This window comes from Manacus candei, unplaced genomic scaffold (assembly GCF_025592945.1).
Source record: "Manacus candei isolate 608988 ecotype Guabito, Panama unplaced genomic scaffold, ASM2559294v1 h1tg000012l, whole genome shotgun sequence".
Lineage (NCBI taxonomy): Eukaryota > Metazoa > Chordata > Aves > Passeriformes > Pipridae > Manacus > Manacus candei.
The window spans coordinates 466932-481107 of record NW_026138060.1 but is presented as its reverse complement, the minus strand read 5'-3'; the positions used below and the strand labels follow the sequence as shown (position 1 = coordinate 481107).

The following is a 14176-nucleotide window of genomic DNA, read 5'->3' as shown; positions in this document are numbered from 1 at the left end:
GAACCTTTTTTGCCTTTAGGTGTAATATGGCAATGGCTTCACAGCTAGAGAACTGGGTATAGCCTGCTGAAATTAGCTTTCAAGTAGCAACAGCTGGAAAGTGCTGTGGGTAACGGTGGCAGCTGGGACTGTGAGAAGCTCCTGTTAGCCTCAAAAACTGCTTAAATACAACTTCTTAATCTACAGGGAATAGTCATAAAGTAATTGTAAACAATAGTGTGACTGTGGAAGTCTTGCATCTCTGTAAGAATTCCAATTATTCCAAGAATTCCAATCTGAAGTTCTTTATGTATATGTGGCACCTCCTCTACAAAAATAAAGACAAACTGATGGTATCATCGTTTTTCTGAGCATGTGGTACAGCCAGCACAGGGCGTTCTCTGTCCATAAACCAAGATTTTGTCATGATGTTTGCCTATCCCAGCACTGATGACTTCTTGTTGCCAAATACATCTAAATATTACAGAGTTCATTCACTTTTGTTGCTGAACTGTGGGATTTCTGTATGCAAAAGTACCTGTTTACCTCACATGTGTTGCAACAAGAGCTTTTTTTTGCCTTATAAATTGACCTGAAGCATTTGATTGGTTTTTACTCCATTCACGCTTCAAGTTCTTGTTAAGATGGCAAAATCCCTCTCCCTTGAACATCATTCGGATTCATTAAAGGTAGCAAGAACTGAAGCCCCTGAGTGTTTCACAATGGGTACCTCTGAGTTTTTCTTATATAGCTGCAAATCGTTCACTGCAGTGCAGTAAAGCTGCAGTTTCCAGAGCCCAATCCTACCATTAAACATTCAGTGGAAAGATTTACAGCTCCTTTGTGCCACAAGTATCTTTGTTTTAATTCAGTACTGAAGACTCAAGGTTAACAAAAAAGCCCTTGCTGCTCAAGTAAAACACTGCAATACTTTTTAAAGGAATGCTATAGGAAGAGAACAGAATTTATTAATAGTGTTCACAGATTAAGCTGCTTTGAGGGTTCTTTCCTGGATGTTTATAACACTATTTCAGCAAAACATTGATGTCTTTATTTTGTTTTCTAAGCAGAATTAATTTAAATTTTTAACCTTCTCAAAGTAAAATTTTTATCTGAATCTCTTCTTCATTCCAGTCAAGTACTTATTATTGCCATTATTGCTCTCAGAGGGAAAAATTTTTCCAGTGTCTGCCTTTCTGTTCTAATTCCTCCCTGAGTCCTCATCCTTGTGAAGGTCACTGAAAATCAAGAACTTCCTTTCTTTTGCAGCAGATAAGTGCTATCTGCCTGACAGTTCCTTCTTCAAGTGGCAGACATGTTGCCTCTGATTTTTCAGTATCTTAGTGAGCCACCTTTTCTCTGAGACATGCTTTTTGTCTCAATAATTATTCTATTTTTTGAACAAAAATTATGGTGCATTATTATTCTCACTGAGCTACTGAAAGAAAATAGTTTGAGGGAACACACTAATTAAAAATCTATTAAATATGAATAAGGCTCATATACCTCCTGTCTTAATGCAAACAGCTCTATAATACTACTGCAAAATCAGAGTTTGAGGTCACTGCAATGGGGTATTGAGTATTTTAGAAGTATGTTATCAATGGAAAGGAATGCTGGGGGTCACACTTACCCAGTTTTGGCAAAGTTAGTCCAGTATGTCATAACCACTGCACTGAGCATGACATCATTCTTGGAAAAGTTGCAGTTGAACAGTTCTGTGGGACCAATCATAGGAATCCCAAACACGTAAGGGACTTCATCACCATGAGCTGAATCAGCCCAGCTGGGTTTCATTTCACTTTGGCAATGGTGATAAAATGCATAGAAATATGTTGGAGATCCATACTGGGCATGCAGGTCAGCAGTAGCTACAGCTGGAGCAACCCACTGGTGGTCTGTAAAAAGAGCAACCAGGGTCTTCCGTCTTGTTTCGGGGTTTTCTTTGTCTGCCCAGTCGGTGTACATAAATTTAATGGTCTCTCGCAGTGTATCCTTCCCTTCTGGATAACCATAAAGATTGTCCACAAAATTGGAGACAGAAAAGTCAAAATCATTGGGGGAAACACCATCTTCATTGTCTACAATTCCATCCACGAATTTTAAACCTTCCCCTTGATTCACGCCCAGCATTATATCATAGTTAAGGAATTCCCCTTGCTCCATTAGAATCTGTGGGTCATCTGGAATCACGTCTCCATCTATCACAGGCCCAAAGGCAATATGGTACGTGGCTGGAGTGATGGTCTGTTGAATGAGTTCTTTGTAATTCTTATTCCGAAGACATTCAACCAAATCAGTGGTATCCAGCATGTCGCAGCCCACTTTATCTGCCAATATCCGAGTGTACTTGGCAGGCTGATAGTTCACTGCCCAGCTGGACAGGGCTGTTCCACTCTGTATGATTGCCTTTTGGAACAAACCTGCAGGTGTAAATTGTTTAAATACAAATCCAATTAGATATTTTAAAAATATGTGTATCAAAAAAATTAAAAGCATTTCTTACAAAGCAAAAAAAGCTTTGATTATACAATCACTAAAGAGTGCATAAACCAAAATTTTTATTCAATTTCCATAGATCCTGCCCACTACTCTCTTTTTATACTATCTCTGATAAGCTACTAATTAAAATCTCTCATGTTTTTGGTGCTCACACACATAAAACATGAAGATTTCAGGGTGCTGTTTCAAAAACAAAAGTCATGCTTATACTACAGTTTTCTTGCATCTTTGATGGAAGTCCTCTGGCTTTGCCACAGTTGTAGTCCTGTGAAAATTTCTTTAAAGGATTGTCAGCTACAAGCAATTATATCCTCTTCTCCATGTAAATGACACTCATGAATGCACCTTTCAGTAGTTTAAAGGTCAAATGAAAACTACACACTCTCATTTCCTTCACAGAAGCCATGCATCATATAACTTCAAAAAATGTGCTCCAATAAAAGCAATTTAATAAGTTCAAATCTTCTACTCAGAAAATTTTACCATTTAATTTTTTTATTATCATTTTGTGTGTATATGTTAGCACTGCCTACATGTTGAACTTTGCATGTGTGTGTTAGAACTGCCTATATGTTGAACAAAAATATATTTAAATATTTTTGAAAGAGAGTGAGACGAGACTCGTTAGTTCTTTCTGGTTGCTTTATGTGTACTCATAAAAAGAGAACTGAAAATCTGATCTGAAGAGCTTCTTTGTGTCAGAGCACTGAAAAGCAATAGGGGGCTTAATGGTGAAGCTGCCCCATCTCTTTTTCTCTGGTAAGACCATTAAAATGGCCTACTTTATATTTAAAATTAAATACTTGGATTTTTCTTGACATGATTTCTACTGTTAAGCTCTCAAAATGTCAAAGACAGCAACAGATACAAAAGCATGTGGGTTTTGTTGTTGATATATCTTTGAGATGATTACTTAATGCACATGCAATAAAATTTCAATTATTTGATCAGTTAACTTTTTCATAGTTCCATCTGCATGATTTTGGCATGGCTTGCTCGACAGTTATCCACTGCAGTCTTATTTGTATCAACTGACTGAGTTGTCAAGCACAGTTGTATGCATTTTAAAATGGGGTGTGTTTACCAATCACCCTGCTATGACTGTTTGCTATGGTTTAGCTTTCTGTCACAAATTCCTGTCTGTTTTAATATGACAAAAATGGCATGGACTTATAAATACAATAGATATTTTTGTGTTGTCTTCTTTTATAAATTCTTTGTAGATTTGGTCTTATCATCATGAATATTTATTATTTGGTACTGGTGCTGTACATTCTTGGGGTTTGTTGTTGCGTTTTTTTTGCAGGGTGAAGTGTTAAGGGTAGAAACCCCACAGCTCACTTACCAAAATCTTAAGAACACTGTGTGGGATCACACAGTATTTGTGGGGAGTTAAATACAGTTTTTAATAAGTTTAAGTCATGTTATTATTAAGTGAAGAAAGCAGCTAAATATATGTTGGAAGTGCAGCCAAGAGTGCATAAAAAATCAAAAAGGTCACTGCTCTCTTCCATTTTAATTAGGGCAAATTCTTTGACAGGAGACCCAGTGGAATCTGTTGATAAAACTAGAAAAAACATATTGCCCATAGCATTAGTTGCATGAGATTTATGCTGTAATAGTATTTAGTTTTCCCTATAAATATATTTTTAGGTTGACGAATACAAATCCAGACTACTAACTAGTAGGTATTTTCCAAAAATTATAGACCTCATATAATTCTAACTCAGCCTACCTCATATGGCCATTTTCATGACACTACTATGTTAAAAAAAAAAAAAAGTGCTTTGCTTACCTTCTGAATAGTGGGAGAGTGTCAGAAGACTGACACAGGAAGCTCCTGCCCCAGATCCAAAAATAGTAACTCTTTTTGGGTCTCCTCCAAAAGATCCAATATTTTCTTCAATCCAACGTAAAGCTTGGATTTGGTCAAGCAATCCGTAGTTGCCTTTTGCAGCTTGGTCGCCAGTACTTAAAAATCCTAAAAGGCAAAATCCCATAATTTTAGTTCATGAGACACAGAGTTAGCTACAGGGTATCTACATGTTCACAACACATCTTCCCATGCTTTCATCTTCTGTGCTTTTTTTTTTCCTTCTTTTTTTTTTTTTTAAAGGTCACAGTCCTAGTTAAATGTCTCCAGAACAGGCAATGAAACTTATTCTTTTGCTGTTTGACTTTAGTTTGTTTTTCCCCACCACAGAGGTCATGTTTATGAAGAATCACTATTTCATTTCTGAAGCATTTCTGTAACAATGCAACAATACAGACAGAAGATTTTAAACATTTTTTAACTGGATATGAGTAGGGTCAAAAAACTTAGGAAATTATTTTAGTGCAAAGATGTGAGATAGCCAGTCATCAACTGAGAACAAGATTCTCTAACTTAAATACTTGCCAAAATTGTCCTGAACTACACAGCTATTTAAATTACTGTACTTGTGATATGGATAGATGTACTCAGAAACAGAAAAAAGAGGGCAGAAGAAAATAGCAAAAGGAACATGAAAAAGCCTAGGAAAAAAATTGCACTTCAATTTCACAGAGGATATTTATTAGGAAGATAGCAGGTAAATCCACATCAATTCAGCCTTTGGTAGGGAGGCTTTATCTGAACAAATCAGGTTTTGTCTCTCTCCTTGGAAATTGCAGGGAAAGCTGCGCTGCTGATTTTTTGTTCCCATACTCTGGTTATCAGATTTTAAAAAACAAAGCATGACAAGTCTGCTGCTTGTCTTGCAACTGAGAACAAAATGACTCAAAGATTAGGACTGAGATTAATTTTGGTTTTTTGAAGACAAGGTGAAACATTGCAGTTATCCCTGCTGCCTATCATTCACAGGTAAGACTTGTGCTATGTCCAAATTACCCCAGTAAGCCATGTACTCACACTCCCCTCTGTAACTCCCACAGACCTTTTCCTGTTAGACAGCTGTTGAGTCAGAAGTCAGTTAGAAATACCTTACAGGATATGCAAATTTTCAGATGGACATTACTGATTTAGGCACCGCTGACAGCTGCTTATCAAGACAAAACAAGGACATCACTTGGCAGGCTTTTCCAAGCTAATTATTAGTTCAGACAAATTTGCTAGAATGGGGACCCAGGACTCAGGAGATATGTAGTCTGGTGCAGTTTGATATGAGTCTGTTATCATGAGACATCTGAGCCTGCAGTAACAAGACCTTCATGATCCTAGGAAACACTAGAAGGGAAGTCTTGGATTCCTAGGGAAAAAAAGGCCTTGCAATATATTTCACCTGCTTTGCAAGGGGGAACAGATCTCTTTGCACTGGCTGTAGTAATTTTTTAGGTGATAGGAAGAGTGAAAATCCACAAGGTGGAAGGGGTTCACAATATGGAGGAAGCGGAAGAGAAGGCAAGGCAGGAGAAAAGAAGAAAAAATGAGATGTGTCAGACATTCACACCTGACAGACTTTCACTAAAATATTTTCTATGGTAAAATTTCTACAATGATACGCAAAATTTTGTCTGAAGATTTAAAAGCAATATCACATCAGGACTAAACTCTAAATATGGAATGTTATATGGCCTCCATTATGGTGGCATAAATTTCTGAATGCAAAGTTAGTCATGATTGAATGAAATGTATTAACTTCTACACAAAAAAATATTTTTAATATTTAATTAGTAATTATTTGTAGGTATTAAATGTCAGCAAGTGCAGATGAGTCTTTGTATTTTTCAGAAAACAGTTGTTCCAATTGCAGTAATACAAATCATGTCCATTTGATCCAGCTTTCTCATTAAAAAAAGTCTCTAATAATGGCAAGCACAGTAGTTAGAATGGAGTAACATCTTCTTTCTCTTCTATACTAATGGAGAAAAAATAAACAAACTATTAATCTATAATTATCTCAATTTTATTTTTTCTTTTAACAGATGTGTTTTTCTCTTTTTCTCATGCCTTTATTATCTTTTTAGGACTGTCAAAGAAAAAATAACTCATTTTCTGGCTTTGTTGCTGCAGCTCACTGCAATGTTCTAAAATATTCTATAATTAAGGCTTTATTCAATCAGAACTATGACCTCACTTGGAGAAAGTTATTGTTGTAACCTTTAAAGCAGTGTGATAATTAATATTCGGAGCCTAAACATGTTTTAGCTCTTCTAGCAGCATCAAGCTAAAGTTGGTTGAACTTTGTAATTTTGAAATGTACTAAAAGGTACATAAAACTGCAGTCAGTGAATATCTGATGTTAGACAAATGAAGATTTCTTTTTTTTCCACAGCTGTCTGCTGATTTTCATTAATTGCAAGAACAAATTTTCTTAATTTAAAAACTAATCATCATGGCAAAGAGTCAGCCCCACATGACACAAACTGAATTCATAAACCTGTCTTTTTTTGATGTATTTTCTTTTATGCTCTGAATACCACAGTAAGATATTTCTTCAAAGGTATTTGAAGAAATTCAGGTAAATAGTAATTATTTGTTCAAAAATACACAACACTAAGAGTTTTCTGGGTTTTTTTCTGTGATCACTATGAATATTTCAGAGCAGGAATGCAGGTTTTTTTTCTGAGATGGGATTTATATTCTGTGCCTTTTATATATATATGTTTTTAAGTGCAGTTAAAACTATTTCCCAGTTTATAATTTGGTGTGATTTGAAGGGTATTCTGTGATCTGAAAATTCTTAGACTTGGGTTTTGATAGAACCTGAAAGTTCTTCTCACTTGTTTAATGTAATGCAGTAAGGAGTGGAAATAGCTTAATATGGAAATCAAAGAGGTTTTTTGTTTGGTTTTGTTTTATTTGGGTTTTTTTTCCACGTAATGATACAGAAAGGTATTAACAGTAATATTCAATTCTTGACTTCACAAATCTGTCTTTCCTTAAATAATGGTTTGGAAGGCTGATAAGGCTCTCCAGCTGCAAAATGCTACAGACAGCAACAGCTGAAAAAGAGGAATGTGAATGTATCCAATGTGTGTTGAGTGAAATACCCCAAACTGTCTTAGCAGAAATTTGCTCCAAACTTATTGTGACAGAGGGAAATATGACCACCAGTGGGACTGAGTAGTAACCAGGGAATCAGTCTACTGAGGGAAAGGTCAGCTTGAAAAAGAGGGCAACAGAAGCATGACAGTTTGTAAAAGGAGAGATAGGGAGGCGGAAAGCGGGCAGCAGCTGGACATGGTTTGACATTGTGCAAAGTGGCCACGACATTGCAAACTCCCTCCATCCTGGAGAGAGTACCCTCCTGTGGGGCATCTGCACTCATCCAGAGGCTGTCCATGTGTGCTGTCACACAAGGATGTGTCTACGCATGTCTGGGGTCTTGTGGGATGTTGGGTCAGTGGGTGGTTGGGAGTGGCAGGAGCTCACCTGATGCTGAAGCAACCACATATCCCACAGAGAAAATGGGGGAAAATCCACTCCCTGGCAATGGGGCTGCTAGTGACCCACACAGCCTGGAGGTGACCTAATGCACAACCAGCTCTATATGTTTGTGTGTGATTAGAACTTTTGGGGATTAATTGCAGAAGAATGCTTAGAAATTTGCAACTGTTTACTAATCTAAGTGTCTAGTATTATAGCTTATCTTTTGTATTGCTGATACTGATCCTGAAAGTATAGCTCATTGCCTGCTGATTAGGTATTTACCTAGTAGGCTAAAACTAAAGCATTCATCTTGAATGCTTTCCTTGAAAGAGTCAGAGAAAAATAAATACAATGGTTACTTCAGAAACTTCAGTTTAAGGAAGCATTTTTTCTCCTTATTGAAGTCATGTGGAAAAAATTAGATGCGCCATTAATTACAAGTAATACACTAAAAAAAATTAAGGGTACTTTATGTTTCCTCATAGTTTATTTCTCTCCAGCTCCAGCCTTGTCTAGTGGTTGGAGGCCCTCCCCACATTAGCATGCTGTGTAGACCTTCAAGAGTCACTCTAAAGAGAACAAACAGGTGGACCTTGTGCCCACTGTACATATTTCATGAATTTATTTTACTATGACTGAATTACTGTCCAGTCCATAGGCTGAATGAATAACCACTGGTAGATATAGTGCATAAGGGGAAGGACATCTTCCAGTTGAGGCTCACCTGGAAGGGTCCAGGCTGTACTTTTCGGAACCTTTTTGCAATGTGAAACAGCGCGCAAGGAGGTGGTGACAATACTGTGAGTTTCTGTGAAAATACACTCTTGATCTGAATTAAAACACTAGTGTGGACATGGTCAGGATCAAAATTATATTCTTCCAACCACGGAATTGTATCTTGCAGAATATTCCACCTAAGGAGCCCTTCTGCTGTGCCTTTTGCAATCGGACTTGTCTGTCTTGTATTGGCCTCTTTAGCAACCAGCGCGCTTGTAACAAATGTGGGTAGAGCCCTTCCCAAATCTTCATTCATGAAGCCTAGCCATGAATGACCTGAGAACTATGGTTTTAGCCTTAGAGATAAATACAATCATCAACATAATTCCAATCTTGTGGTAATTTGCATTTTTTAAATTCCTATGTACTGTTTTCTCATTCTTTCTACATTTTTAGATAAAAAATTACTGTGACAACTTTTCTTTGACATTTTGCACACAGTAATACCCAGTATTACATCAGTGTGGGAAAAGTCCATTCTTTATCCTCATATTTTGTCCCCTAGGCCTAATGCACATTAAATCAATTTGATGGCTGGCTGAGAGCCTAAATTCCAGCTGTGAACATTCCTTCCTTTCTTTTCTTTCCTTCCTTCCATCTTTCTTTCTTTCTCTTTCTCTCTCTTTTTCTTTCTTTTCTTTCATTCCTTCAATCTTTCCTTCTTTTTCTCTTTCTTTCTTTTTCTTTCTCTTTCTTTCTTTTTCTTTCTTTCTTTCTCTTTCTTTCTTTCTCTCTCTTCCATCCTTCCCCCTTCCCTTCCCTTCCATTCCCTTCCCAAACCTTCCCAAACCTTCCCAAACCTTCCCTTTACTCACCTCTCCTTTCCCCTCCTTGCCTCGCCTTGCCTTCCTGCCTTTGTCTTTCTTTTTCTTTCTGTCTTTCTCTTTTTTTGCTGTAGTGCAATCAGGAGACTGGACACTGAGAAACACTTCTGCCTTCAGATCTTTTTCCTCTGCTTCCTCATTTATCCCTTCCACATTGGTTAGTAATGATATCTAAATTCCTGTTTTAACACTAAGTGTACAGAAAAGCTTCTACAAGAAAGGCATGTGGGATGGAAGTAAGTCACCTGCTCTACATGAAGAGTGGAACACAGTTAACAAAAATCAAAGCCATTTGTACTAAATTTTATTTTCAAAAACATAATTTCTTTTCAAAAACTTTTAAAAACCTAATTTCTTTTACTTTTTCAGTTTAGATATGAGTTAGTGTATACTCATTCAATTCTAATCTTAAAACTTTCCATTTGAAATGCAGTCACATGAATGCAAACATTGTTTTCCATGGTCCATGCCAGCCTGTAATAACTTATGTGTTATTAGGAACTTAAGGGGAAGGTAGGAACAGTATGAATGCAAAAGATTTCCGTCTTGTGACTTTTTGGAGGTGGGTACTTCAATACATTTTTTCAACAGTAACAAACAAACAAACAAACATTGTCTTTTTTCGAAGAATAGTACCTTGTACAACTTTCATAAGTCTTAGGATAATTTGTTATTGTTGTTGTTGTTCTACATTTATATTACACTAGGTAGTATAAAATCTCCTAGTGTAAAGAAAACGAGATTGACTTGATGCATGAAAGCCAGTATTTTCTTACTAGCTCAAAATAATATCAAAATTTACAAATAAAATTTGGTACTGGTAAACTGCACTGACTGTAAAATTTAAATAAAACCAAAAAGCAGAAAGTCAATCAATTATATTTGACTGGTTTTTTTCCATTTCAGGAGGGAAAATATAAATAATGGAATATTAAAACACTATTATACATATTAGTAGCTATTACAATCAATTTTAAAAATGCATCTTGAAATGATATATACTTTTCATCATAAATCAAGTACTTTTGCTTCATCTTCTGCCCTTCACAAGTTTTCTTAAAAACAAAATGTTTAATTTCTGAGACATAGCTCTCATAAAAAACAATGCCAGACTTAATAAGACACATTGAATAGCCAAGATATCACAACAAGAAATTAATCATCAGGAAATCTGTAGAAGATCAACAAGCTAATGCTTTTACGCCTGTGCTGTATTTTCTAAGTTCACATTTGTCTTTATGCCTCTTCATGACTGCTGCCCTAACCTGAATAGCCTGCAATTTGCTCATCAGGAAACTCACAAAGATTGATTTGTACAGCAACTATGACATAAACAACATAAATAAGATACAAGAGACTACTTCGAAGTACAATCACGTCTTTTTTGTTTACATTTGTGAAATACCAGAGTAGGGCCTTTTTAAAGCAAAGAGCAAATGACAAGCATACAGTAGTGTCATCATATTTTCTAGCAGATTTTGTCTGTACATATCACATTTACCACGGTAAAACTGGACCTGCTGAACTCAAATGTTAAAGTGTTCAAATGCAAAGTGAAATTCACTGGGGATTACTGAGAACACAGACTGCAGTTGGTTCAGGAAGACCCCGAGATATAAATAGTTGGAGAGTAGAGTAGTATTAGAGGGAATTATTATATAAATTTGCCCTGTGTTGCCTTTCCCTAACCATTTCCAAACATTCTCAACAGTATTTGGAGACATGATGTTTGGCCAGATGATGTCTTGTTTGGAATCAACATAACTATATATTCCTTTTTGTTTTGACTCTATGTCTAACTTTAACAGTACCACTTGAACTTTACTGTAAAGATGGTGGCATGCACGATGGAGTGATGGTGTCCTAGGCACATGTTTAGTAGAAGAAAAAAAAAACATTGCTTTACTTTTCCTGTAGCATGACTGGCCCATGCAAAGCTGAGTAAGCATCACTGCTGCACCTAGAGACTAAGACAAAGACTGTGGAGTGGCTATGCATGAGTCTGTGCAGAAAAAATATTACACAGATACTTCTTCATCCTGAAAACAAAACAGCAACGCTTTTCCTCCATCTTCAAAATGCCTTGAAATTTGCAGGTCCTACTGACAAAGCAAATTTTTTAATATTCAGAAACTTTAGTAGTATGACCTGTCATTGTGAAGTAGTGGTCACTGAAAATTTCTGCATGCTATGGCTACTTACCCTACCCGGCTCTGAATAACGCTCATTTAAATTTTAACTCAAGATACAGTAAGCAAAGAGAAATATGCAGTAAAGACAAATTAGCTCACAGTTTTCATATGAGTTCATATATTATGCTAAAATATAAATGATAGTGATTTTTAATTCAATTTTCTAACTCAAAAAGAGTCTCTTGTAATTCTACCTTTATGGATTATTTTAAACTGATTCTACTATGAAGACAAAACCTAAATCTGCTTGTTTAGAAAGAACATCTCATTACCACATGCAGTACAAAAGAATAGGCCAGAGATGCCAAAGTGAGAATATTATTATTATTTTTTTCTATATTGCTTCAGTACTGAAACCTAAAGTGTGTTCTTTACAATTCAGGAGAATACCCAGACTTAAAATCATAAAAGTCTTTTGAAAATGTCCTGCATTATATATGTGTATAAGAACACTTAGCAGTAAAAGAATGAGAAACGATAATAGGATATATTTTAACAAGATTTAAAACCTATTTTTATACATATTTCTAAACAGTGAAAAGCTTCTTAGCATAAATTTATCAGAGTACTATGGATTTCAACAAGTTTCCTTCAGTTAAGCCATTACGACATTTCTACAATGAAATAGTTTTAACGAATCTAATTGAAATTTGTACACGCCACTCTAACTGCTCTTAAATTTGCCTTGTTTATTGCAAAATGCTCTGAAGCTATTGTGCAATGAGGTTAGGCCAATGAATGCTATCTAAAGTGTAAGAGACTTAAGATATTCTCACCATTCAATTCCATTGTCACTATTCATGGTGAGTAGCACATAACTCTGGAGAGTCACTGAAGACAATTTTGCAATTGTTATGAACGTAGGTTTTTAAAAATATAGTAAATAAAGATGACAGCAACAAACACTCCAGAACACATTCACTGATCTACTGTCTTCTTACTTACTATTCATCCAAATTTTCACAAGTTAAACCTGCCATTACACAAAATATAATCAATAAAACAGCAGGTCCAATAAAAAGATTGCTGTTGAATACATTATAAACAACCTGATTAAAACCAAAATAAACTGAGCTCAAACCAATCAATTTCTCTAAGAATGTTATTGCTGAGAGAAAAAAAAAACAAACCAAAACTAAAAAGTTGTGTGTTGAAGGAGTGAGTGGCATTTCTGGTGTTCTCAGCCTATGATTTGAAAATATTTTATAATCACTGATCTACTCTGTCAAATTCAAAGGCATTTGACAAGAAAAATGCACTATGAGTATCCACAAAGCAATAATGCAGTTACTCCCTCCTTCTTCTCAGAGGAGGAAGTGCAAAAAAAAAAAAAATAAAAAAACACAAGAAAAATTTTAGGTTGAGATAAAGACAGTGTAATAGGTGAAAGAAAAAGAAAAAAGTGACTGAAAGAAAGGACAACACTTGACACCTCTCAGAAGCAGAGCAATTTCTTACCAGGCTCTGAAAAACAGCTACTTGGAAGCCAAACCCACCTCACTTCTTCCTCTCATGTTAAGTCCTCTGAGTGTGATGATACTACATGGGATACCTCCTTGGTCAATGTGGGTCAGCTATCTTGGCTCTTGCTCACCCTCTCAAGCTCTTGTCTACCTCAACCTAATTCTCTGGGGTAGAATGGGAAAAATAGAAGGCCTTGGACCTGTGTAAGCACAGTTCAGCAATAGCCAAAACACTGGTCTGTTATCAACACCCTTTTAGCCATAGAAACAAACCACATGAACCATATGGGCTGCTCTGAAGAAACTTAACTCCATCCCAGGCAGACCCATTATTCTACAGTTATGGCACAATCTCCACTTCTAAAGCATCTGGTCGCTTTTTAAAAGTGTCTGTCTTATCTAGAAGAGGTGTGTGAAAGCTAGAATTATTTTTATTATAAAATATAGATGAAATGTACATGAAACTAAAACTAAATTAATATTTTTTTTTATTTTTTTTCAACTAAATAATTATCATTATGGTGAAGAGACAACATTTTTAGCTATACATCTCTGTAGAGAAAAACTTATAGGACACAAAAAAAATTACATATTTTAAATACATGAAAAGACATTAGGTTTTTCCCTAAAAATGACAGGAAAGTTAACCTGCATGACATAAATGGCAACCAGCTGTGAAAACAGCATGGGGATTTTTATATTTATTTATCAGCTTTGAGAGACTGGGATCGTTTGAACAAAAGGATTATAGGAGATTTGGTGTAATTTTTTCTTGCTAGGAAAACCACCAAGTGACCAAGTTGACAGTATTACTGCATTAATGTACTGTTGTCAAAACCACGTGCTTACGAGTCACTGTGAAAATGAGAAAAAAAAAGGTTCACAATCTGAAGCACTTCATTAGGTTATTAACCCCCTACCATGGGCAGGGGCACTTTCTACTAGAGCAGGTTGCTTAAAGCCTTGTCCGACCTGGCCTTGGGCATTTCCAGGAACGGGGCATCTCTGGCTTCTCTGGGCAACCTGTTCCAGTGCCTCGCCACCCTCATAGTAAAGAATTACTTCCTAATATCTAATCTAAATCTCTCC

The 14176-nt window shown here is 36.1% G+C and overlaps 1 protein-coding gene across 3 annotated transcripts in view; it reads right to left on the bottom strand.

Moving 5' to 3' along the window:
- Window positions 1-14176, bottom strand: part of LOC127466979 (neuroligin-4, X-linked) — a 179732-nt gene that overhangs the window by 9269 nt on the left and 156287 nt on the right. For all 3 annotated transcript variants that reach the window (XM_051778411.1, XM_051778413.1, XM_051778412.1), the window contains 2 exons: window positions 4277-4462; window positions 1613-2402 (listed from right to left, as the gene is read on the bottom strand). In XM_051778411.1, coding sequence (XP_051634371.1) covers window positions 1613-2402; window positions 4277-4462 — 976 coding nt within the window. The remainder of the gene's footprint in view (window positions 1-1612; window positions 2403-4276; window positions 4463-14176) is intronic.